The following is a 27891-nucleotide window of genomic DNA, read 5'->3' as shown; positions in this document are numbered from 1 at the left end:
AATAACACATACAAATTAGTTAACTACAACCCAACTAACAGAACAAAGAACAAAACAGAGAAACTACTTAAGTCAATTACCACGTGGCCCGAAGATACAGTCAAAAAATACGGTCTGTTTCCTCATTACGTGCGCTCCCCTAAAATTTACGGGCTACTGAAAATTCACAAAGAAAATACCCCGCTAAGACCTATCGTTGAAGGAATTGATAGCCCGACGTATCACTTAGCCAAAAAATTAGCAGCAACACTCAAGGAGTTGGTAGGTCATTCTCCCTCCTGTATCAAAAACAAACAACACTTCATAAACATCATCAAAGACATTACATTACATTGGAAAAAGGTGATTAGTCAGTTTTGACGTCTCTGTCCTCCTTACGAATGTCCCAATCTGACAAAATCCTTCTCCTACAGAACAAAATCCCTCCAGATATCACAGCACTCTTTGTGCATGTATTACGGTCGGGTTATTTTGTATGGCAAAACGCCTTCTACTTACAAAAAGAAGGCACAGCCATGGGCTCGCCATTCCCCCCCCCCATTGCTAACTTTTACATGGAACATTTTGAGCAACTTTCCCTAGATTCCTCCCCTCTAAAACCCAAAGTCTGGCTTAGATACATTGACGATGTTTTCGCGATCTGGTCCCATGGTCACCAGACATTAGACACATTCCTTAGCCACCTAAACAAACAACACAAACGCATGCAGTTCACATTTGAAATCGAAAAACACAACACACTTCCGTTTCTAGATATGCTTGTCACACGTCTTCCCTCGGGCAATCTTTCCTTCACTGTTTATCGAAAACCGACACATACGGGACAATATATACATATAAACTCCTATCACCACCCAACACAAAAACTAGGTGTCATCAACACGCTAAAAACCAGAGCTCAGACAATCTGTTCCAGTGAACAGGCACTGAAAGACGAATTTAAAATTATCAGTAATAACTTACAAAAAAACGGATACAGCCAAAACACTATTAATAACACAATATAAATCCTCTACAAAACCACAATAAAAAACAAAGACAAACCAGACTACAATAAAACTATAACCATTCCCTGCATTAAAGGAATATCAGACAAAATAAACAGAGTACTACAAAAGTACAACCTCAAAGTCACCTTTAAACCTCCTGCAATATTAAAAAACCTACTGAACTTATCCAAAGACCCACTTTCTCCACTAGCCCACCCTGGAGTATACCAGATTTATTGTACTTGCAACATAGCATATATAGTAGAAACAGGATGCACAATTCCTATTAGACAAAAGGAATATAAACGACACATTAAATATAATAATTATGGTGAGCTGGCCTTTCTGATCATGCCCTGAATACCTTACACAGAATTGACTGGAAAACCACCAGCTGTCTGCATCACACTAAAACATGGTATGAATGGAAATTCAAGGACGCCTGTGAGATTATCATCAACCACCCCAATCTGAACAATAATGATGCTCTAAAAATCCCAAACATATGGAAGGTATATATTCGACCTTCCTCACTAAGAACAACTATAAACAGGACTGTAGAAAATCCAGTATTGTAAATCAAATATAAGAATTGTAATACTAAAAATAGGACAACAATTGTTTCTGAAAGAAAACCATCTAAAAGAATTTTATTCCTGTCATTGTAAATAGAATTTAGCTTGAGGTAATTTTTTTATTTTTTTATTTATTATTTATTTTTATTTTTTTTTCACCAGAGGTCATGCCAGTAGAATAACATGTGATCAAATCATTGTTTCTCTAGCTTACAGTTAATGATGTAACTCAGCTTGTTCTGTATATTTATGTATGCTCCAGATGATGATCTTGATGTGAAGATCGAAACGTCGGGATAATAAAAAGTTATTTAACACGGTTGTAAAGTCAATAAAATTTTTAAAAAGTAAAACTGTTTGAATTTGTGATGCATTTTGGATATTTTGTTTGTCAAAACAAATTCTATACTCAAGTAGAAGGAACTGCCTTGGGAAATTCACTCTCCTCTGTTTTAGCCAACTAACTTTTATTTAGAGTATTTATATATATATATATATATATAGACAGCATTTTTGCAGCCTGACCTCATAATATAGATACCTTACCAACATTTTTAGCTACTATAAATACTTTACATCCTCTTATCAAATTCCCTATGGAAATTGAAAGAGACAACAAATTATCATTTTTAGGCATTCTTCTCATCTGTTCACCATCAGGTCATTTAACAACATCAGTTTATAGAAAACCCACTTTCACTGAATGTTACATTCTTCAACAATCTGCACATCAATCTTCTCAAAAGACAGGAATCATAAAGTATTTACAATGAGCTAAGACTAATTGTTCAACTCCCCATCATTTACAGGAAGAGCTCTCAAATATCAAACAATATTATGAAATTAATTGGCTTTCCAAAAAGGGCTACACAATATCTGTTTGACTCCTACAAACCTAATCCACACAACAAGGAATCAATACATTGAGTTCCAATCCCATATATCTTCAGCATTTCAGAACAGATTTCAAGAATTCTGAAGAAATATGATTTAGTAGCGACTTTTATTCCTATTAATAAATTCTCATAATTTCTCTTCTAAAGATAAACATTCTCTTATGTCTCTTCCCAGTGTATACCAAGTTCCATGTGACTGCCATCTTTCCTACTTCAGACAAACTGGACGCTCAATAGAAAAAATAATACAAGAACATATCAATCACAGTGTTCTCTCCAGAAATTTTTACCAGCCGGGTGGAATGAAGCATTAGAAGGCGTACAAAAATTTTGAATGTGTTAAGAAAGACCCTTTTTCATAACAAATTAAAATAGTAATTTTATTCGAAATTACTTCAAACAAGGATAATATTTTATATGGTAATTATAACAAACAAGAGTATGATTTTTCTTATTTTCTCATTAAGTAATGAAAAACCTTGTAATGCTCACAGCTTAAAATTCTATACATTAATTCTTCTCTTCTTCTTAGAAGCCCAGTTGTCAGCAGCTTTTTCGTAATTAAAATCTGTTGGATCTGGTCCCTCCAGTGAAATCAGCATCAGATTATTTAAAGTGTTCTGACTGATGTGATTCCTCATACAGGTTTTTATCCTTTCTAATGCAGAGAATCCCCTTTCACATTCAGCTGTGCTTACAGGTAAATGGCCAGCCCAACAGCAGCTAGTTTTGCTAAATTTGGAAAAGACTCTTTGAGTTCAGATGTTGCTAATTTCAGCAGTATTTGTCTTGGATCTAGATTTTTGTATGAACTGTCCATAAATCATTTTTTATGCAACTACCCATTCTAGTTTAGTACTTTCATAGTTTAAAACTGCAGGACTTCCATCTCTAGAATAATAATCAAAAAGAATCTCAGAAGTCTCATGTTGATCATGACTTTCTGCATTGAAAAGTCTTGAAAAGCAGGAAATCATTGGCATATCTGGAAATCTTGCTTCTAGGTGTTTAATAACTGTGCCTATGTATTTATCGTATATTGTAGTCTTAAACGTAATAATATCAGAATCTGAATAATCAATGTGAAGGTCTAACTATTCACCTGAAAGATGCTGATGAAGATTTTGAAAATGACTCCAGGAGTGTCTTTCAATTCCATGATGGATAGTTTTCTGGCTTCTAAGACTGGCTCTATTTCATTTAAGTCAACATCTTGCCTTTGCCATGATCTAGACAAGTTAGATTGGTGAAATTTCACCAATCTAACTTGAAATACGGAATACGGAAAGAGACAACCCACAAACAAGGAAGTGACTTGGGTAACTATGCCATGCACAAGACTTCAAAAAGAAAGCTTGGTTGACCACGAACAAAGCAAGTTACACACACACTGATTCTTGTTCAGATATAATTGAAAAACATATACTAGAAAAAACTGGAATAGGGCAAATTGAAAAATCAATTTCAATTTTGAATAACTTGCAGAGAGATTCTTTTCTGGGAGCTTTAATTTTAAGTTTAATATGAGGACTGTTCAGTATATTTTGGGTTAAACCAGCCATCCTGACCGAGGAATTTTGGAAGAATAAAAACAATTGCCTTAAGATATTATTAAACATGACTAAATAAGGCACTTTAGCAGCTGCTTAGGCACTAGCAAGAGCCAGTCGGTGGTTTACACAATGACAGTTGACCATGAGCCCATCTGTTTTATCTTTGAGCAGTTTTGCAACTCTCTTTTGTTTTCCAATCATGACAGCTGCTCCATCAGATCTTAGCCCACCAGATTACAAGTTTTTAAGCCTAGACTGTCAAGGGTAATTACTTTGTGTTATAGTCTCAGCTTTACCATTAATGATATTGCAAGTTGATGCAAAACTAACCCTGACCTCTTTTCTGAGTTGACAGACATATTTAATGTACACAATCAGCTGTTTTAAAACTGAGATGTCTGTAGTTTCATCACATAAAACATTGAAATAATCTGCAGAATGTATATTTTTCAGTATTTCAGATCTAATTTCTGATGCTAAAATATCAATCAACTCTTGCATTATTCTTTCTGAGGTATAATGTCATTTTTACCAACATTAAGATGTTCTAAGTAGGAATAGCCCATAGCCTTGCAATACTTAAGCAATTTTTCAAATAATGTAGTATGTAGTTACTAATTTTTTGCTAACCAATATATAGATCTTAAAGCTCCCAGAAAAGAATCTCTCTGCAAGTTATTCAAAATTGAAATTGATTTTTCAATTTCCCCTATTTCAGTTCAATTATATCTGAACAAGAATCAGTGTGTGTGTAACTTGCTTTGTTCATGGTCAACCAAGCTTTCTTTTCGAAGTCTTGTGCATGGCATAGTTACCCAAGTCACTTCCTTGTTTGTGGGTCGTCTCTTTCCGTATTTCATACATGTGGAAAGATAATGGAATGATGGCATATTTCATACATCATTCCATTATCTTTCACCACTAACCAATGGAATTTTTTAAACCACTCACTGTTAATACCCAATAAGCGGTGTTTAGATGCATGTTTTACATTTGAAAGAGACTCTGCAGAAATCGATGATTCTGTTGTTGGTTTGGTGTCTTCGCTACTATGCTTATTGGTTTCATCTTTCTTAAAATAACTTAAGAGTGTGGTTTTCTGACTTGACTCTTTACTCATTATGGGGTAATTTAATAAATACAAAATATCATTGTTATTAAATTAATCAGAACAAATCACTGAATTGTGCACTGACATTAATACCCGAGACACATAACACGCATTATGTCGCAATTTTACTATTTATAAGTATTAATTACTAGGAATGGAAATTGGTATCACTCGAGACTGACTTCATAGTCCTTGAGAGTTTAGGGAATTCCCTGAGATCACAACTATATTTGATGCGCATGCCTGTTTTCTTTTATAAAATAAAATATTAAATACTTGACTCACGATCTTCGGACAAAAATCATTATTAAGAAAAATAAATGTAAATTTTTAACATTGATTTTTGCCTTCGATTTGAATTCGCTCAATTTTCACAATTTATTTCTTTCAAACATCAAAATTATGTCTCTTACGTAAAAGATCTTCTTTGCAACCGATACTTTTATATTCGAGATACCGATTTTTGTCTTCTTCCACATGCAGATTGGTGTGCCTCAAAGTGAATGTCCGAAGCTCTCAAGATTAGCTTGCAATACAAGAAATTGAGCTGTCTCATGAGTATTGAGACTCTCTGGTTCGATTTCTCATCACTATTAATTAAAAAATGTCTTAAATTATTTTTCCATTTTTACTCATTATTTAGCCATGTGAATTCACATTAATTAGCCGAGTGGTCAGTAAAACCAGCTGGGCCGTTTGCCCATTCAAAAGGTCCCCGGGAGAACATAGAATCTTATATTTTCCACGAAAAATCTGATAAATCTGGATTAGCTCAACACAGAATAGAGACAGACCACAACATTCTTTGGTCTGAAACACACCTTCTACAAAGATGTCAGTACACATTTGAACACTTATTTGAGGAGAGTGCTGAAGCTATGCTTCACTGCCCTAACTTGAATAGGAATGACTGCCTGTCTTTATCAAAAATATAGGAAAATTTGATTAGAATAACACTTCATTCAAGTTTTTACTATTAAAACCAAGAATGGTATTTTATAAGGTCTTAAGACACCAACTAGATATTACATCTATCTGATGATCTGTTGAGTATGATATTATAAGTTTATATATATATATATATATAGACTTGAACTATGTTTCACGTGCAAACTTAATTGTTTGCATACTTGGAATTAGGAGTTAAATAACCAAGCTTATAAAATTACTTGGTAACCCTAATATATAGTATCCCCAAGTTAAAAAAATTAATTACATATATGCATGCAATTCAGGTTTCTGCCTAGTCTCTGACGAAAACCAATGAGTTTGAAACAGCTGTCAGACTAGTGAAACCTTATCAAAATGGACCAATAGGGGACGAATATACAGGCACTTTGAGCATTCGTCACTTCCTATAAGGCTCGGCTAGGGCAACTAGTAGTATGGTGGCAGTGTATTCCAGGAAGTTCTCTGGTCAATTTTCACCCGAAACTTTTATAGTTTCTGTATTTGGCTTGGAAATGATGTTGGATTTAATATTCACTTAATTTATATAATTTTTCCATCACCAAAATGAAGCCTTTTGGCTCTTTATTTTAGTATATGCAATTTATTTTTACACTGTTATGATTAACCTTTTCTTTAGTTAAAGCATAGCGCTATTGGCGATTTAAATCATGTGGCTCATTCTATTTTGAATAAATCAATTTTTTTGCATTCTACCTTATAATAACTGTCTTAAGCCACTAACGATGGTCTGTTAATTTCATACTGAAGTATATGGCAGTATATTTAATAAATAATACTTTTACCTTGTATTTTTGTATATATATTCTCTAAAAACAAGAAATCAGTTATATTCTTTCTCTATCCTAAATCATAATACTGAACATGTGTGCATATCTTGCCCAACAAAAATCACCTTAGTAACTTAAAAAGTAACTTAATTAATTTTCTTTGTGAAAATCACAGTAAGCTTTGACAATTGAATTACTAAAACCACATCAAAAGTTTTAAATTACTCTTCACACTGAGAATTTTAAATAAAATAACAAGGTTATAATTTGGAAATGAACTTTACTTGGCCCATTTCTTAATTTTCTTAATTAGAGAGTTCAGTAAAGTTTTTGATTTCATAGGCTGATTACTATGTGGCACATGGGGAAAGAAACTTGATAATTCATTATGAGGCTTACTGACCAGCCAGCATATAATCATGGATCCATTTATTCTGTTACATCATGCCTAGAGGGAGTCTGAGTATAGTAGTATACAGGAAGAGATGATACATAGCCTGATACATAGTGCTGTGTTCACCTCCTATGTTCTATATTCCTTCTTTTCAGTTAATTCTTTTTCGTCAACAAAAAATGCCCACACAGAAAAAAAAAAAAAAGAAAAAAGTTTCTGCATCCACTTTAACATTTGTGGCCGTAACATAAACATTGTGGCACTTTAACTTACACACATCAAAATGAGGCTTCAAGAACTATTGACTCCCTAACTACTCAGACATCTTAATGAATTCTGTTGTCATAATAGTGGTACCTGTGCATTTGTTATGATATTCCATGTTTAGACTACAGTAGTTTTTCAGCAGTTCAAGGGGAAGAAAAAAAAATGGTTATGTCATTAATGGTGTAAAGTCTCCATCTTTGCATTCAGCCTACATTGTAGCTCACAAGAGATGGGAGGAAGGAAAAAAGCACAAACATATTGCAAATAAATTGTCTTCTGCTAAGTGTGCTTCTTTAGGTGAGATGAATTTCATCACCAAGTAAGACCTTGCTCTTTGGAGGCCTGAAAGCGTGAAATAGTTTTATGCTTGGTCTCTAGAGCAAAGTTCACAAATTATATATACACACACCATGTTACAGATTAACAATCAATGTTTTGAAGGTAAAATTATTGTAAAAAGGATTGCAGAATTTTGACCATGGGGGACAGGTGTAAAGATTGTGGTTATAAAGTTCAGTAAAAAGTGGAAAGGAGAAATACCTTATTGTAAAAAATCAAGTGAGGGAAAAGATTCTATAGGATTGATGCCAGAGAGAGAGAGCCTAGATGTATGATAGGTTTATAAGCTTCATTGAGTGGATTTATATGACAGTTTTATAATCCCTTGCCAAAGCTACTGGACATAGCATCTCCCATTCCCTGCTTATGTTTCCACCTCTCGCTCTCTCTCTCGCATTCAAATGCTATTATTGCAACATAACCAACATAACTAGGCATTATATGGACATTAAAAGTGTTCATATAGTGCCTAGTATGCTCCAAAGACATAATGTGAAATTTCTTGAATAGATTGGATATCAAAAAATATTCTGGTACTGAGGGTATCCTTATCTCAGTTGCTCTCTCAGGACATTTGTGCTTCAGAATTAATATCCATCCTGGATTGACATCACAGTCTTTCATAGTTTTTTGGGACAAGCTTACATTCACAGCTCATCCCAAAAAACTGGAGACAAGTCAGCCATCAAACTATCATCCCATCTCATCATCCTCACTTCTGTTATTAAATACCAATATTTACTTTGCTACTCTCTATCCATAGCAAATCTTGTCAACATTTACCTGCCTTTAGGTAGGTTTGGAGAAGCATGTTTGGGTGCTCTTGACATTTTCAGGGTATTTGATTGTCTGTCATAGAGGCCTCCTTACCAAACTACCATTATTATGATCTACATTACATCCTCTTTGCAATTAGGTTGCCAGTTTCATCAATGATCATTTGTTAAGTTATGATGAATGACTTTCTCTCTTTGGATTTCTCCCAACTAATACAGAAGTACTCCAGACTGTGTACTTTTGTTCGCACATGCTACCTCCTCTTTCATTTATGTATATAAATGACCTCCCACTAACCTCAAATCTGTGATAGTTTTGGTGATGACAGTGTACATCGCTTCTTGTCTAAACACTATAAACTGTGTAATGGTCAGTCATTCTATACTTCCATAACCAGTATCCTAAACATTGTTCTCCCTGCCTTTCTTTTCTCCACTGTTCTTGAGTGTTACCAAAACACAATTCTGTTTTAAGAAACTATAACACATTTTAGGAATGTTAGTCAAGTGGGTAATATTTATTATCCTACTAGTTTCACTGATTTTTGCTATTGGCATCTTCAGGGATACAATTGGTAAGTGATATGAAGGTAACAGACTAGGTTTTAACTGACAGTTCTAATTCATACAAAATTAGTACAGTGTGAGACAATGCGTGTGTCTTGGGAATATGATTTATTTGTTACGAGACATAATGTAAATGCCGTGAAAGTTCATTTCTTTGATGTTTAGCGATCTAATTAAAGTTTTCCAAATTTCTGGTAGGATTAGACCTTGATTCTTATTTAATTTTCCTGTTGAACTGGTGACCATAGTAGCCTCCTTGAAGGTTCTGGAATGCTAGTTCTCTTCTATATAGGGCATATGACTCTTATCCCACTCAATAAGATGGTTGGTAGAGGCAAAGTGGGAAAAATTCAGTTCTACTCACGCCATAGGCTCTCTATTTAAAATGTAGATGATGTTTCTACCTATTTTCATAACTTTTGATTTCTGATTTTCTTACACAGTTTGTTACTCTTTAAGAGGTGTACCGGATTTATATAGGAATGTAACAACAGTATAAAGTAAAAAGCTGTTTAATATTTCTGATTTTTGAAAGCAGGTTTCATGCCACTTTCTTCACTTGTGATACAATAATGAATAACATTTTGGAGATAGGATATATCCTTGTCTTACATCTGATTTTACATCAAACCATCTTTCTGTACATTCCTTCAATTTTCACAGCTAATTTACAACTTAAATAGAAGCTATATAATAATCTGTGTAATCTCTCATCTATAATATATATATATATATATATATATATATATATATATATATATATATATATATGTCGTGTTTTGATCAACAGCTTTCTTTGGCACTTTATCATATGCCTTATCCAAGTCTACAAAATTTAAGTACTTTTCAACACCCCAAGTAATTCTTCTGTAATCATCTTTTGTCATACCAGTGAAAAAAGAAAACTCTTTAGGATCCTTTGGTCTGCTGAGCTAATTTTTCTCTCATTCTGATTTAGCTCTCCTTAACATACTTGTCACCTTTCTTGCCTCCACTTTATTGCTCATGAGCATGTTCACCTTTTCTTTATGTTCCCTTTACTGTGTTTTCTTGCAGCTCCTGCTTTATATTTCTTCTTTAATCCCTACTTGGTTTATCCTCCTGATGCTGCTTCCCTCAAACAATTTCTGACCACTTCCCATGCACTGTGGACAAGTTTTCATTGTAGCTTCTTATGTCATGCACTGCTCTGAGCTCCCTTGTAAGTTTGTCATAATCTTCAGCTTTGTAGTTCCACTTAAATCCTTTCTTCAGTGAGAATTCCTCATTTTTAGCCACTTCCCAGAACGAGACTGAATGTTGTTAGAAGTATTTCCACTTGGTTATACTATAAATATATTGGGTTATGATTATACTGGGTCTGGCTCCCACTGATGAGACCTCAATAAAGGTCGAAACAGGTCTGGGTGGTGACCCTTCCCATAATGTATAATGCTATACATTATGGGAAGGATATGTGCTTTGCATTATGAAATACTAAGGCAAGTGATGTGTAGTCATTTGCTTCTATATACAAGTTGCCCTAGTCCTGAAAATACTTCAGATGCAAATTTTGTTTGCTTACACTTGGATAAAGGATTAAACCAAGTATATAATTTCTTGGTATCTTTAATTTAAAGACTGACTGGTCATTTTCCTTGATCAGAAGCAAGTGGATACTCTGCTTCTGATGATAGCTATTATTTAGAGGTACGAGGGTGGTCTGAAATGTTCTCGGCCTCGACCATAGATGATGGCGACACTATTGGCAAGATTTTTTTTTTTTTAAGTTGGTACATCTGTCATAAGCATCCATGTGAAATTGCAAGTCATTCTATCAAGTAGTTTGTTTTATACAGCTGTCTGAAGCAAACGTGTTGTCTGTATCCCTTGAAATGGATAAAATTTCTGAGTATCGTTTACTTATAAAATTCTTTGTAAAAGAAGGTTTAACGCTAAAAGAAATTCATTCAAGTTCATAAAAGTTTATGGTCACTCTTCTTCATTTCTGACAATTAAGAAATGGGCTGCCGAGTTTAAACATGGTTGTCCCAGCCTTGAAGATAATCCACGTGAAGGATGTCCAAAAAGTGTAACGACACCAGAAATCATTGATCAAGCGGTATTGGGATATGGTATTGGATGACCAGCAAGTCAAAGTGTATGAAATTGCTGAGAATAGGCATTTCAAAAGAACATGTAGGATAGGATATATTTTGCATGAAGAATTGAAAATAAAAAAAGCTTTGCGCAAGATGGGTGCTGCCTTGCTCACAGCAGATCAAAAACGCACTCACACGAAAATCTCTGAACAGTGCTTGGAGAGATTTAACAAGAATAAAACTGATTTTGTGCATCAATTACTATGGATGAGACTTGGATTCACCATTACACACCAGAATCTAAACAGCAGTCAAAACAATGGACAGAAGCCGGTTGTTCAGCGCCAAAGAAGACAAAGTCAGTTCCATGAGTAAGAAAGGTCATTGCATCGGTGTTTTGGAATGCCAAAGACATTTTGTTTATTAATTATCTTGAAAAGGATAAAACAATAACCAGGGAATATTATTCCAATCTTTTAACTAGACCAAAAAATTAATGAGAAAAGACCTGGTTTGTTTGCAGAAGAAAAAAAATCATCTTTCATCAAGACAATGCACCTGCCCACAAAAGTGTTTTGACAATGGTAAAATTAAGGGATCTGCACTATGAATTGTTGGAACATCCACCCTATTCCCCAGATTTGGCTCCCTCTGACTTCTGTCTCTTCCCAAAATTAAAACTCTTCCTCGCTGGTCAGAGTTTTTTTTCGAATCAAGAGGTGATTGCAGCTGTTGAGGGGTATTTTGCAGATCTTACTGAGAACCACTACAGGGACGGGATAATGGCACATTGCTGGAATAAATGCATTCATCTTAAGGGAGATTATGTTGAAAAATAAAAATAATTTTGAAATTATAAATTCGTTTTTTCATTGTTAGGCTGAGAACTTTTCAGACCACCCTCGTATGTTGCCTGTTTTTTCTTGGTAACATGTTATGTTGGCAGCGTATTTTTTAGATTCACCTGCTAGTTCCACCTCTTTTCCATTGGTGTTTCAAATGTTGACGGTGCCTGTCTTCAATTCTCTTGAGTTTGAAGTTGAGCTATTAACTGAATTTTCACCATTTGCACTGGTTCTCTAATTATATCTGTGGAGACCTTGCCATCATATGTGAGGTGTGACGATTTAATTCCCGGAACAGCCACATAGTGTTGCCCGTTTGGTGATTTGGTTGGAGTCACATGAGTAATCGTGTTTGTACATATATTAATCTAATGCATGCATGAACTTCAAGCTGATAGAGCCATTTGCTAGTTGGCTATTGCAAAAACAATAGAGATCTGTATGTAAACTTTGGCATAAAAATGTGTGACCAAAATTTGGAGCAGTGTGTTAACATCAAATTTTGTGTGAAAATCAGCAAAACTGCTACTGAAACTTTGGAGCTGTTGAAAGTGATGGATGCTTGGAAAAACTCAAGTGTCTTTGAGTGGCATAAGAGTCTGTCATTTTTGTTTTGGCTGCCCACTTCTGGAGTTGTTGTTCACATCTTCGGTGAGAAGATGTGAATTAGTGCCTGATGATTAATATAAATGACCGAGAAATAGTCAGGATAATTTTAGGTGAAGAATTGGGTATGCGTAATTTCTTTTGAAATCACGACAATGCACCAAGCCATAGTGCACTCATCGTGAGAGAGTTTCTGGCCAAAAAATCGATTACCGAATTAGGTCATTCTGCTTATTCACCCAACTTAGCTGCCTGTGATTTCTGGCTGTTTCCAAAATTAAAGACTGCACTGAAAGGGTGAAGATTTTCTGACATTGCTGATATCCAGCATAATGTGATAAAGGAACTCAAGAGTATTCCGGAAAAAGAGTTCCAGGCCTGTTTCCAGAAAAGTGAACACCATCTAAACCAGTGTATAAATGCACATGGGGACTACTTCGAAGGTGATTGTAACTACTAATGTATAATTCTGAACATAAGTTTTTTTTTACAGGTGCATTTCTGGGAATTAAATTGTCACACTTCATATATATTTGTGGTTGAAGCAGCACAGAATAAAATTTTTCAGATTAGCTCCCTGTTGTCAGTCTGTCTTCATTTGTTCAGTATCCACTAATAAATGGTGGATTTCCACTAATAAGGAAGTTGTAGAAAGTTTTTTGCTTAGTTACAATTTAAATTTAACTTGCCAAGAAATTGTATTATTGTTGAATCCTTTATTCAAATGTAAACAAACAGCTTGTGCATGAAATGTCTTCATGACTAAGCTACTTATATATAGAGGTTGATGACTTCACATCAACATTATACAAATACAACAACATGAATATCATTTCTTGGCAAGTTGAATCTACTAACAGGGTACACTATGAGGTTCAGATTGGACATTGAGTCATAAGCCTTGATTAGTTCTCATTCTTTACAGGCTGGTTATGGGGAGGCCTTCTTTTGTCTTGTTTTGACCTTTATTTAAGCATTGCCACTACATAAATCTCCAAAATGCCCAAACTTAGAATATTATCCTTATCATCAGAGACCTTTCTAAGGCTGGTTTGGTTGATGCTGTCCAGAATATAGCATTCCATTTAACAGATGATCTCTCTCTTCTCAAACCCCCCCCCAAAAAAAAAAAAGAAATCCTTTCTCATAGAATAGAAAGGATTTATTCCATCTCTGTTCTTTGGAATAGCCTTCCTCACACCTTTCCTCCAAGAACTACAATCTTCAGCTGTTTAAGTAAGAGATCAACATGTTTTTCCTCCTTAACCACTTGCTTACACATACACACACACACACTGATGTGCTATAGGTTTTCCATCCTCTTGCATATAGGGTTCATAAAAAAAAAAATAATAAATTAAGTTAAGAGATAATATACAGTGATTATTCTGTATATGTGCCCAGTGTCCATCTGTTTCATATGGATGCTGATATCAGAGCAGTAGGAACAGTTCTCTTTCTCTTTAGATAGTCAGATGCTCAAGGTTAGTTTTATCTAAAAGGATCTCCAGAAAAGATGTGTTGGTTTGTACTGGGATTCATGAATTCATAATGGCCTGGGCTAATCTCAGTATAATGATAAGCCATTGGAGAAAACATTTTCCAAATTAGCAACCTAACCAGATTATATAAAAGTAACCTGCACATGTATGGCATAAATTTAGCCATCCAGTTGGCCAGATTATTGAAGTATACCATTTAATTTATGCTTCGCATCCACTTCAATTTCAGTGAGCACTTCAGATCCATAATTATTTATATGTAAACATGTTGTTATTATTATTATTATTATTATTACATAACACCTTCAGGGAGTCCAAAGCCTCATCGAGGGGAGGGTACGTACTGTACAATTCTCCGTCTCCACCAGTCCACCAACTGCAACTATCTTCATCATCTACACCAATGCCATCTACTGCCGAAGACCACCACCACTAGTATTTTCATAGACAAACATCCATGCCTACACTGCAGGATTCGAACCCACAGTCTTTTGGCTGGAGAGTGGATACGCTAACCACTCGGCCAACCAGTGAGGAGATTAAAAATTGTATACTCATACAGTAGTTGTTCAAGTTTGTGTTTTCTGCTATATTATGTAGAATATCTCCTGTATAAAAATTTTTTTAGTTTAAAAATTTTTAATCTAATTTTAATTATCTAACATATCTTTTTTTAATTACTTTAAAATTTTATTATTCAATAGACAACTATCTCATGTCCCTGGTAGAGAGTGAGGAATCCAGTGAGGTTACTATCTATGATTTTATTCCTAAATCTGTTTCTGCCTTTACCCACTTGCTCAAGGAAAAAGAAAGTATGGAGGTGATTACTTTTTTACCATCTGCCTTCAGATTTGTTTATTTTTCTTTTCATTGAAAATATAAATGAAAGTAATGTCTTATTGCAAACTTTTATAAGTTATTCTAACTTTAGCAAAACCTAAAATCCCTAGAACTGCTCCCATATTATGTAATTCTCTAATGCATCAAATTTATTATTATTATTATTGTGTGACACCTCTAGGGAGTCCATAGACTCATTGAGGGAGAGCACACCTACTCTACAACTCTCCATCTCCACCACTCAATCCACCAACTACAATGAACTGCAACTACACCAATGCTATCTACTGGTTTAGTATTTTAGTTTAGTATTTTCACAAACATTCATGCCACGGTGGAATTTGAACCCGCAGCATTTTGGCTGGAGCGGATACGTTAACCACTCGGCCAGCCAAGCCAGCATATTTATATTAAAGTTTATATTAAACCACCAGTGTGCTGCAGGATTGAATCCTGCCATGGGCATGAATGGCACATTGTCCTTAAGTGTGAGATGAATTTCATCAACCTCTAATATTTATGTACTATAGGTTTACAAAATCTTTTTGAGTAGGGAGGAAAACCTATCTTTGCTTAGATGTGAAAATTCTGAACAAATTGTTACTGAGAGTCAGCAGTAAGTTCATAGCATGAATATTTTTTTTTTTATTTCAAATTAAGCTTGAGATGATTCTTTCATCTCAACATTTTCAAAATATATAGTGAATAATAAAATTCAAGAAATGTGGAAAAAAAAAAACAATTTCATACTGATATTGAACCACAAAATTAATTGGTAGAAAAAGAATTTCCAAGTTGAAGAAATATGAACATTAAAATTATAAAAGGACTTTTGTATAAAACATGAACTGGTGTAATGGCTGTTTCCATAGTAATTGTCATGAGTGGAGGATCACTATTACTGATTTTCTGGAAAATCAGTAATAGTGATCTGCTCAATGGCAGAATGCTTATATTGTGTGATATGCTGATATTTCAGTAACTGGGTTTATATTAATACTTTTTGCACCTTTTTGTTAAAGATACAAACGATGTCTTTTCAAGACAACCAATTGCGAGAATTGAGTGAATTACTTTGTTCAGTTCTCACAATCAGCAAGGATAGTACTGATATTATATCAGTACTATCCTTGCTGTTTATGGAAGTTTTTTCACTTGGCTATGCCACTAATTATATATTGGGTTTTATCTTTTATCCAAGTGTAAGCAAACAAAGTTTGCGCCTAAAGTACTTTCAAGACTGGGGCAACTCATGGTAAAGGTGGGATAAGTTCTCATCACTTGTCTTAGTATCCTCCATAATGCAAAGCACATCTCCTTGCAGACATGTATAATGCTATGCATTAAGGAAAGGGCCACCACCCAGATAAGCCAGTTTCGACCATAAACGTATCTCTAATCCAGAGAATTTTAATAATAGGATATAACAACCGGTCTGGGTAGTGGCCCTTCCCTTAATGCATAGCATTATACATGTCCGCAAGATGTGTTTTGCATTATGGGAGATACTAAGGCAAGTGATGAGAACTTATATCACCTTTACCACGAGTTGTCCCAGTCCTGAAAGTACTTAAGGCGCAAACTTTGTTTGCTTACACTTGGATAAAGGATAAAACCCAATATATAATTAGTACTGATATAAATTGTTGTAGACCATTCATTCTTCATCAGTTGGATATTTGCAAAAAATCTGTTGGCTCCTTGTCTCAACCATTCAAAATATCTCTTTAAAAAAGGATATATTATACAGACACATTGTGCACCATTGTGATTACTACAGTATACCATTGTGATCATTACAGTATACTGTAATGATCCCACCAATCAAGTTTATATATTTTATCCTTTTAAATTTTTAATGTTCACATTCCTTCTTGATTTTCTTCTCTGGTTTGGAACTTATTTTCCCTACCAAGTATTTTTTGAGGTTTTATGCCAGTATAAAATTCCTTTTCACACTCTGAATTTTATTTTCACTGTGAATTTTTTGAAATTCCATATTTGTAAATACATCAGAAAACTAACTAAAGTGAAATAATTAATTATGCCTTCATTCCATCAACTTAATGCAGAGTTCAGCAATGACTGCTTCAGAATTTCTGCATCCTACTAAAATATTTCAAGTATGAAGTTAATTTAAAAATTATTTTTTAATTTGATGCATTAGAAAGATAGTAATATAGGGGTATGATAGCTATCCTGAAATTAAAATAAATTACAATGAAATGAGCATTGTGATTCCTAAGGTTCATTCACTTTATTTGTTAATCTTTATATGTTAGATAGGCATTTGCATGATAAGACCAAAACAAGCCAATTAACCTAAATCTACAAAAGAAAGTATATGCAAGAATATGGTATTTCTATTTTTATTTTATTTTCTGTAAGAGCATTGAGTATCAATGCTTGCATTTTTATAGGTTTAATGAAAAGTGGAAAATAACAGGTTCATGTTCAGTTGAAAAAATCATAGAATTATCTATAAAAAGACAAATATAATCTGTATAATGAAGAATTGGAGTGAGCCCAGTAAAGAAATGTGATCAGTGGAGGATGTCAAGATTTTAGATATGAAGAAGCTTTATATTTGATGTTTGTGTCTGAAAAGACCAGAAGTAAATAACAGGCCAAGAAGAGAAATCTGAACTTGTATGAAGATTTGGGTATTATCAAATATAAGAGGAGGTGGAGTTCTTGTTCAAAGAAGACTGAGCTGTTTTGGTGTATTTAAGTGTACTAGATTATCCTCAGTCCATTTGAATTCTCTAATACAGTTATGAGGACATTGCAGCATTTACACTTTGGTTGTAAAGAGCTAGATTAGAATCTCATCTAGATATGAGGAACCAGTGCCACACTCAGAATTTAATCTGGGGGGGTGGGGAGCACTCAAGATTTAATCTTTGAGGAGGAGAACCCAGTTGAGTTGACGATTTACAAATACACACTACGCATTGCATACGACCTATGACTGAGCATCTGCATTGATCGCCAATGCATGATAAGTATATAGTATAGGAATAGAAGACACAACATAAATATAAAAAAATGAATTTTAATTAGGAAAAGATATTTTGGAAAATTTTCTAGTGTTTATTTCCTTTTTCTTTTTGGGGGGGAGCTAGGGCCCCTTGGCCCCCTCCCTGGGTGCACCACTGTGAGGAACCTTATAATAAGGACTTTTCATTTGAAGGTCAGTTAGCTGGTTACTTTTGTAAGTGGCACAGATTTTTTTCATTCCACAAAACAAACAAATGGAAAATACACAATTAAGAGGCATAATAACTGGTCTTACAGCAGTCTTAGTTGTTTCAGCTTGAATTCCAACCTGCAGCATATTTGAAGTGGAATTAAGATGTTTCTTCATTAGGGATGGTGGCAGTCTAGATGTTGGTTGTGGATTATATACACATCAAGGCTGGTATGGTGGATGACCATGCAACCGGCCATGATGTGTTGCCACAGATGTAAGTGCATATTAAGATTGCAATATCATTGATATATTGACATATCATGGATGTGAAGAGCATGAGGACTGGTATATTTTATCCATGTTGATGTGGTTAAGAGTATAACTTCTTTATCTGCATAAAGAGCTGAGTTTTTTTGGGTTGTCTTTAACTTGCAGAGCCAGTTTCTTTTATATCAGGCCTAATGTCACTTTCCTTCATAATGTGATTTACATTCATAAGTAAACAAGTGTTGTACGGAAAGCTAAATCTGAGTATGAAAAGAAACTGGCTCTGCAAGTTAAAGACAACCCAAAAAAATTCTGTTGTTATGCTGCAAGTAAAAGAAAGAATAACTCTGCTGAATGCAGATATGTGGGTGACTGAAGAAGTGATTGTTCAACTAATGAGAAGCCATTTTGCTAAAAGCTATCAACCTGGTATGTGCAATATTAAACTCACTGCTACCGCTTCATCGTATGAGGAAACTCATGTGAATGAGGAGGAAGTACTGGAGCTGTTGCACAAACTGAATAAGAATTCTGCAATAGGAACTGATGGGATATCAGCACAGATGCTAAAAGAGTCTTCAGCTGAACTTGCTGTTCCCTTGACAAGGCTATATAATTTGAGTCTTGGAACAGGAAAGAATGTATGGTAATCCCATTGCACAAGGGTGGTGCAATGACTGATGTATCCAACTATCAACTATCTCAGGAGTGATGGTGCAGATTTTGGAAAAGTTGGTTAGGGCTCGCATAGATTGTCAACCTATTCTCTGAAATAGGTTGACAGAGAATCTCTAACTTTGCATTGAACAGCGGGTTTACTAAGGGAAGGTCATGTTTTAGCGACTTGCTCACATTCTGTAATAATGTTACCATTGTGTAGACAAGGAGAATGGATACACCATGATACTTTTGGATTTTGCTAAGACTTTTGACAGAATACAGTATGGAATACGAATACTGTTGTATAAATTAGAGAGTATGAGACTGGATTATAAACTATTGGCATGGATAAGAGCAGGGTTTCCAAACTGTGTTCTGCAAATGAAAATGAATACGTGTTCTGTGAAAAATTATCAAAATTAATATGAGCCTGGAATGGTTTTAAATGCTATGAGAAATTCAAACATGTTTGAAAACCAGGTGCTCATCACTTTGCATGTGTGCTATTAAGACCAGCGCACAATGACCTTGACTCAGCCACCCGCAGTTGTTGAGACCTCCAAACGCGAGAGAAGTATGGAGATATCTATTCTAGGAAACGTACGGTCACAAGCAAGGTCGATGCGATGTGACCAGCAAGCCTAATAGTGTGCGCTGTCACATTTTTAAGATGCGATACAGCCTGCTTTGGTGATAGTGTGAGCTTAACTTTACATTGAATGTGAGACCGATGATAGTCAACTCTAACCAAGGTGTTCCATTAAAATTTCAGGATTTGTTAAGTATTCCGTCATAAGAAAAGTTTGGGAAATGCTGGATAAGAGGATGACTGACTGACAGATATCAAAAAATGGTATGGGGGGGGTGAATCTGCAAAATTCGTGGTAACCAATGGTTTGTCTCAAGGATCAGTCCTTGGTCCGTTATTATTCAATCTGTACATTAATGACATTGGAAAGGATTTGACATGTGATATACAGCTATTTGCTGATGATACAAAGATAGGTAAGGTAATCAGGAGTGTTGCTGATATGCAGTACTTGCAGAATGATTTTTAATAGGCTTGAATTGTGGGCATGTGAAAATTATTATTTGACACCTCCAGGGAGTCCAAAGACTCATCGAGGGAGGGCATCTGCTCTATAACTCTGTCTTTACCAATGCCATCTGCCACTGACCACCACCAGAAATTCCGCAAACAATCATATATATTGGAATTTTTTAATAAAATTTTACATACATATATATTTTTTTTTTATATGCATAAGCCATGGAAGTTATTTTAATATGTCTAGTGCACATGCTCCATTAAAGCTATTATTTATGATTATATATATATACAGTGGCAGCTTGTACTGTGACACTGCAGCACCCCCAAGGAAAAAATGAAAAAATTAAATTTTGTCTGTGTTTATAAATAATAACAATGCTTACAACATTATATAAATGCAATACCACATGTTAAAGGTTACAGCTTATGTTTTGACATTGATTGAATAGTTAATAATTGGAATTGTTCGATTAACGCTTTAGATTACGAAACAAATGCACTGTGATCTAATGCCAATATTCGTTTGTACTTGTCATTGCACGTTACGTCATTAGATGCACTGCCGCCTGGGCAGTGTATCATAAGCTTGCGCGCATTATTTCTGTGAGATATGAAACTTTTATTATTGGTGCGTGTTCATGGTGAACTATTTTTTGTAAATCTTATTTTATTTTGTTAAAATAACATATAATTATTTATTTATTATAGATACAAGGCTGAATTATGATGAGCGTCACTGTTGAAAATATGAAAAGAATTATATTTTTTTAATTATCGTTACACGAAACAAATGCACTGCGATCTAACGCTGATATTCGTTTGCACTTGTCATTGCTATTGATACGAAACTTTTATTATTGGTGTTTGTTCGTGGTGAGGATGAAATATTTTTCATAAAGCAATTTTTAATATGTTAATTTATTTATTAATAAATTCGTTACTGATTAAGGGGAAAAAAAGTTTTTTTTTTTTTTTTTTGTATATGCAGCACCCCCACTTAAAATTTTCACCTGCCGCCACTGATTATATACTCTGTAATATCCATCAGAAAAGTGGTATGACCTTTATCAGTTGCAGTGATGACAATATTAGTGTTGCAACATAAAGAACAAACTTGCAATTCTGAGAAAGGTATATTCAAAGAGGTTTTGCTTGGTATCGAATCTGGGCAAATTCAAACCTTAATTTGTTTGCTTCATCTGTGTGTAATTCTCTGATGACTTTTTTATGGCTGTCATTTCAATGTTAATAAATGTAATATGCAATTTGGTGTGATTCGATATCCAATGTCATATTATATGTGTGGAATTGTGCTTGAAGAAACTGATGAGGTGGGATCTTGGAGTTTTAATTGACAGGAAGTTGAATTTCAAGGGTCATATGGCAAAAATTGTAAATACAACTCAGAGAATAGTGGCAATGCTGAAATGAACCTTGACATGTAAAGATAAGGAAGTCATTTTGCCTCTTTACAAGGCCTTGATAAGTCCTTGTACTATTGCATGCAGGTCTGGTCTCCTAGTTTCTGTGGTGATTCTGATACAGTGGAGAAAGTGCAAAGGAGAGTATCCAAAATGATATCAGGATTGTGGAAGACAGATTGAGAATTTGTAGGCTGCAGACATTAGCAAACAGGAAAAAGAGGGGTGATATGATTGAGACTTACAAACTTCTGAAAAGGATATACAGAATTTCAGTAGATGGAAATTTTCATTTTATGGAGGGTGGGGAAAGGACATGAAATGGCAGTTGAGAATGAATGTTCTCAATAAGGGGAATTAGGGTTAGTTTTTTCTCTCATAGAGTAGTTCGTGCTTAAAATGGATTGCTGTTGGATGTTGTGTGTGCAAGTAGCGTGAATGAATTTAAGAACAGGTATGACAGCTGATGTGAATAGTATGGCCTCTTTTCATGAGTTCCTGACTCCCCAGAGGTCTCCCTTAATAATATTATAGGTGATTAATAACAGTGGAGGTAATATGTACATCCTTCAGTTCTTCCTGCAACTTGCAACTCAAATGTTGACTGTATTGATATGATGTCCCATTTACCCCATATAATTGTAGTATTTTGAAAAGCTTTTCTCTTGGCTTCTTGTTATATTCCTTTTTGAAATCCACAAAAGTGAAAATCCAATCTTAATAACCTGTATTTTGGCATGATTCAGGCTTGCTCTTCCACAATTTTCTTAGTCATTAATCTTACATGATACTCATTAGGGAAATTTTTCTTATTCCAGTTTTATTTCCCTTTTTATAAATGAGTACTATGAAAGGAGTACTCCAGTCTTCCAAAATTTGAGATCTTCTGACTAGGCTTTGTGAGTTATGCTGTATAGCCACTTATACCTCTACCTGTAAGCATTTCTTGTCAAAGATCATCCACTCCAGCTGCCATTCCACATTTCAGGTTTTTGATAGCTTTTCTACTATAAATATTGATGTGTACTTTGGATGGAATATTTTCTGCCACTGTCACTGTTTGTTTTTTATTTAGGCCTTTCAAAGTAATTAACTCTAGGTTATCCAAAATATCTTTAGTTTTAGTTTTCATGTCAACTTTATCATCTTTGATTCCTATTACTGTACTTACTCTTTCCTTCATGTCTATGTTTTTCAATAGCCTCCAGAACATTCTGCCATCTTTCCAATATTTATCTTTTATATTTTTATGTTGTCTTCCCATGATTTGTTTACTTATTTTTATACATCATTTCACTGTCCTGTGTATTCTCTCAGAGTACATGTTAACATGATAGGAACATTCAGTATGCTGTTTACTCTTCTGTATACTTCTCAAACTTTCTTTATCTACCATGGAATTATCATTTCTCTTTCCTTGCAAAGAAATTCACCATGTCTCCCCAATTGAATCAGTCATTGTTTTCAGCAAAGCCAAACTGTGGAGCTGCTGGGTACCATGCTTTGGTTCTTGTTTTCAAACACTTTTTTGAATAATATTTGTATATTCAAGTCTATAGTTTGTCTCTGAAAGCTGCTTGACTTTGATTCTATTTAAAACGTTTTTTTACACATTTTTATTTTCAATATGTTAATTCCATCTTTAATCGTACGAAAAATTAAATGGTGATCACTTCCTCTTTCAGCTCCCCTATATTTAAAATCCTTTAGTAGAATATAAAAATTCTAGTATATATACCATTAAATCAAGCCTTTTCTTTAAGCTTTGGTTTGGTTGGAATTATAGTGAAGTAACAAAGGCTATATGAGGCCAGTATATTATCTTTGTTTAATTACATATGTTTTCCAGAAAGTTGTTCCTCCCCCCTTTTTTTTAAAAAAAAAATAATCAAATAAAAAGCTGTCGCTTGTAATTGAAAGGTGACAAATTACCTTCGCATGTTTAACTCTTAATGAATATTCCTTGTATTTTATACTGAATTCAAATCTACAGCTTTTCAGACAGAGAGTAAATTGTTATCTTTCACATAACTGCTATAAAGCACTTTCCTGTAAGTAATGCTAGAACGGTAATGCTTGACAGTATTTGAGCCTTCTCCTGGAGGATGGTATTTACAGTTACTGTTAATTCAGGATCAAATATATTTTTAGCTTAATAGCTTACAATTATTACAAGTTCTTGATTGTGAATTTCTGTAATGTGCCACAAAAAAACAGTGACTGAAATTTTCTTGGTCTGCAGATGTTTTATCATGTCCACAGATCATTTGGTAGCAATTACTTTAAGTGACTTGTCATAAAGTGTGTTATAATCTTTGATTCAGAAAACTGCAGTAAAACAATCATCTGACAGAGGAAGCTTCATAACTCTGGTGGTAATGACGGTGTCTTTTGATTTAAAAGATCTGTGAAAGCCATAGTCTGGGTCAAATCCCATCTAGGACATGAAAAACTCTTTTATAAAAGCTTTACAGTTGAAGATAAACTAGCTGGTTGCATGTAGTAGAAGTGACAGGTTTTTCTCGCCTAGAAACTAATTTTTCATCTTGCAAAACAGGCTTGCTATCTAGAGAACATGCAGTTATAACAAACATAACATAATGACCTCATAACTAGTTGCTTCAGCTATAATCCCAGGCAAACCAATTGATAGCTCTTGTTGGAATCTATAACTTTATCACAAATGTGCTTCAGTTGTCATGGAGAAGGAGAAATCCAAAACAAATGTCAAGTAATTTGATATTTGTCTCTCTGACTTATGACATCTGTGTAGTACTTTTGTTTTCTTCTGTTTGATCCTGTGTGAAGGAGTGCACAAGGCATGGTCTGTTGGTCCCAACTTGCCATAATGATAGCACCAAATGTATTTTTGTGTTCTCCGAGGCAAATGTCAACCACTTCCTGTCTGTTTATAGTAAGCCAGGTAACAAATATAGGACAGGTATTTAAATCAAAGAGCCTATTGGCTCTTTATTTAAGTAAATATAGGACAGTTCTGGATACTTTATCACATCCAGGTACACTTGATGTGATAAAGAAGACAGTTTGTCCTTAGAAGACTGGATGAGAATTGCAAATTTGATGTATGGTTTAAATGTGATGAGCTGATATTTATTAAGCACTCTAGATATATTTTCTGGTGTGACCTGAATGTATTGGATGGTAAGAGTTTGCTGTAGTCTTGTATATTAGGTGATAAAGGGGATTTTCAGGGAGCTTTTTTCTATGGCTAGAAAAGTGTGATGCAGGTAATTCAGTGGTAATAGCATTATCATTGGAACAGTAGCTCTGGCTCTGTGATTAGTGTTTTTAGGAAACCATATTATTCATCTGGATGATGGTGTGATTGTTTATGCAAATATCTCTAGTATGTATAGGTGAGTTTCTATAAACAGAAAAAATAATGACTCATCAGGAAGGCATGTGGCTGGTGTATCTAGGAAGAGCAAACAGTCATTAGATTCATGCTCCATTGTGAAGTAAATGTATGGTGTTAGCTATTTAAATGCATCTAATGTGTCTGGACCAGAACAATGTGGCCAAATAGCAAACACATCATCATCAACAACATTGTGCAGACAGACCAGTGATTGAGAGTGGCTGTATTCATTGCTTGGTTTTTTCCTAAGTGTTTTCTATTTGTATGTAGAAATTAGCTAAAGGGGAGAACCCATAGTTGTCCCATCTAGTTGTTTGGATATCTTCCCTTTGCATGCAAAATAACCAGCATGTAAATTTGAATAATTCAAATATATCTGCCTTTCATGAACTGCCAACACATAAGCCTTTCTACCCATTTGAGAATTCTTCACAGAGATGATATCATAATCAAAGTGCAGAATTTAAGTAGAAGTTAAAATTGGCTTAGCAGCTAAATAGGTTAGTCTTCCTTGAAGAGGTGCCAAGATACTAATACAGTATCAGACTATGTCAAAATTAAAAGCAAGTTTCGTTGGTCAAGTCCCTACATATTTACAAACAGGCTAGTCTCACTACTGTGACTAGCCCGTTTGTAATTAGCATTACTCGTGTGGAGCTATCAAAAATAAATGCAGCTATCAAAGCTGTATGCGATGAACCATGTGATATTTTAAACCCTGAACTGTGGGCAATACTTGTCAACATCCATGAAGCAGTGGATGATAAAGAATTCAAAAAGGTCAAAAGCCAGTACAGAAAATTTGAAATTCTCCAACATTGTAGTACTATGAGACAACCACAATTACAACAAGATTGTATTGTTGTAAATTTATCATTGGTGGTTCTAAGTGAGGACACTGTCACTGCATTAAGTTGAGGTCATAACTTAGTTGTTACATCTAAGCAAGTTTCAAAAGTGAAAATAATGCCATTTGTTGAACGTGGAATATATGATTTGCCAATAACATTTGTTTAGATGTAGCTAACATCTTGACCCAATCCAAACCTCCCAGAATATGCTAAGAAAAGAAATCAATGCCTTAAAAGAGCTATACAGTAATAATAATATTGGAATAACCAAAGCAGGCAAAGGTAATGCAACTGTGATAATGAATTGAACAAAATATGAAAAAAAAATGTACATTCTTTACAAGATCAGTCTACATACCAGATCATAGATCATGATCCTACTAAGTTACAAAAGAATAAGGGTCATGAATTACTGAAGGTCACTTCCTAGTCTAAAGAAACTGTTAGCAAACTCAAGCCTTTTCATATATGGAGCACCAAAAATTCACAAACCCCTACATTATGGATAGTTATATAAGCAGTCCTACATACAAACTTGCTAAACATTTGACTAACTGCTAGCCTCTCTCTCCACAGGTAATTTTTTCTCCTTTCTTAAAAATTCTGTTCACCTAAAAAAAAAAAAAGTATATTAAAAGACCATATTTTTGAAAGGTAGGTTCAGACATAATGATTATTTTCGATATTACTTCACTCTTTACCAGGGTACCATTAATTGAGGTCATTGACAGAGACATATTTGAATTATTGAAATTCATAGCACATGCTGGTTATTTTGTATGCAAAGGGAAGGTATACAAACAATTAGATGGGACAGCTATGGGCTCTCACCCCTTTAGCCAATTTCTACATAGAACACCTAGAAAACCAAGCAATGAATATAGCCACTCTCAAACCACTTGCTTGGTTACACTATGTTAATGATATGTTTGTTGTTTGGCCACATGGTCCAGACACAGATGCATTTTTTTAGTGCATTTAAATAGCCAACACCTAAAATGCCGGCCTAGTTGGCCGAGTGGCTAGCATATCCGCTCTCTAGCCAAAAGGCTGCGGGTTCAAATCCCGCCGTAGGCATGGATGTTTGTAATTGTCTGTGAAAATAATAGTGATGATGGCGGACAGTAGAGGGCATTGGTTTAGATGAGGCGGTTTGTGGATGAGGTTGAGTGGTGGAGATGGAGAGTTGTAGAGTTAGGTGCCCTCCCTCGATGAGTCTTAGGACTCCCTGGAGGTGTCAAATAATAATAATAATAATAATAAAATCCACCTTGCAGTGGAACAGGATTCTAATGACTGTCTGCTCTTCATAGATACAATAGTCACATGCCTTTTTGATGGTTCATTATCATTTTCTGTTTGTAGAATACCTACACATACTTGGAGATATGTGCACAAACATCATCCGACTCAACAATATTATTATTATTATTCAGGCCTCCATGGAGTCAAAAGACTCATCGTGAGAGATCCTTTCTAAGAAACACAAGTCTATCAAGACTCATTGAGGGAGGCCCCTCCTAGGAAACACAAAGTCTATCATACCACTCCTTAAATGCATTGACCGTTCTCGCTCTCACCACTCCATCAGGCAATGCATTCCATGGTTCAACCACCCTCCATGCAAAGAAACCACTCCTCACCCTCTTTCTCACAGTTTCCTTTCGTAATTTCCAGGGATGGCCCCTTGTCATGACTCCTTCCCACTGTTCAACCAAGCGAAAGAACATCCCAGTGTCAACCCTGTAACCACCTCTCAACAGTTTAAAAGTCTCAATCATATCACCTCTCCTTCTTCTATCCACCAAACTCTGCAGTCCACACTCCCTCGGCCAACCCTCATAACTAACATTGTACAATCCCGACACCATCTTTGTTATCCGCCTTTGTCCCCTTTCCACAGGTAATTTATCCCCTTCAAATCCTGGGGACCAGATCTGAGAACAGTAGTCTAAGTGTGGTCTGATCAGAGTCTTATACAATGGA

At 34.9% G+C, this 27891-nt stretch overlaps 1 protein-coding gene across 2 annotated transcripts in view; it reads left to right on the top strand.

Moving 5' to 3' along the window:
• LOC150092283 (R3H domain-containing protein 4-like) overlaps positions 1-27891 on the top strand; it is a 67376-nt gene that overhangs the window by 15555 nt on the left and 23930 nt on the right. For both annotated transcript variants that reach the window (XM_090415118.1, XM_090415119.1), the window contains one exon: positions 14945-15063. In XM_090415118.1, the coding sequence (XP_090271244.1) occupies positions 14945-15063 (119 nt within the window). The remainder of the gene's footprint in view (positions 1-14944; positions 15064-27891) is intronic.

Source organism: Typopeltis vanoorti, chromosome 26 (genome assembly GCF_054136105.1).
Source record: "Typopeltis vanoorti isolate ZY-2024b chromosome 26, IOZ_Tvanoo_1.0, whole genome shotgun sequence".
NCBI classification, from domain to species: domain Eukaryota; kingdom Metazoa; phylum Arthropoda; class Arachnida; order Uropygi; family Thelyphonidae; genus Typopeltis; species Typopeltis vanoorti.
Note: the sequence above shows the minus strand (reverse complement) of the source record. Positions and strands in the feature narration are given on the sequence as shown.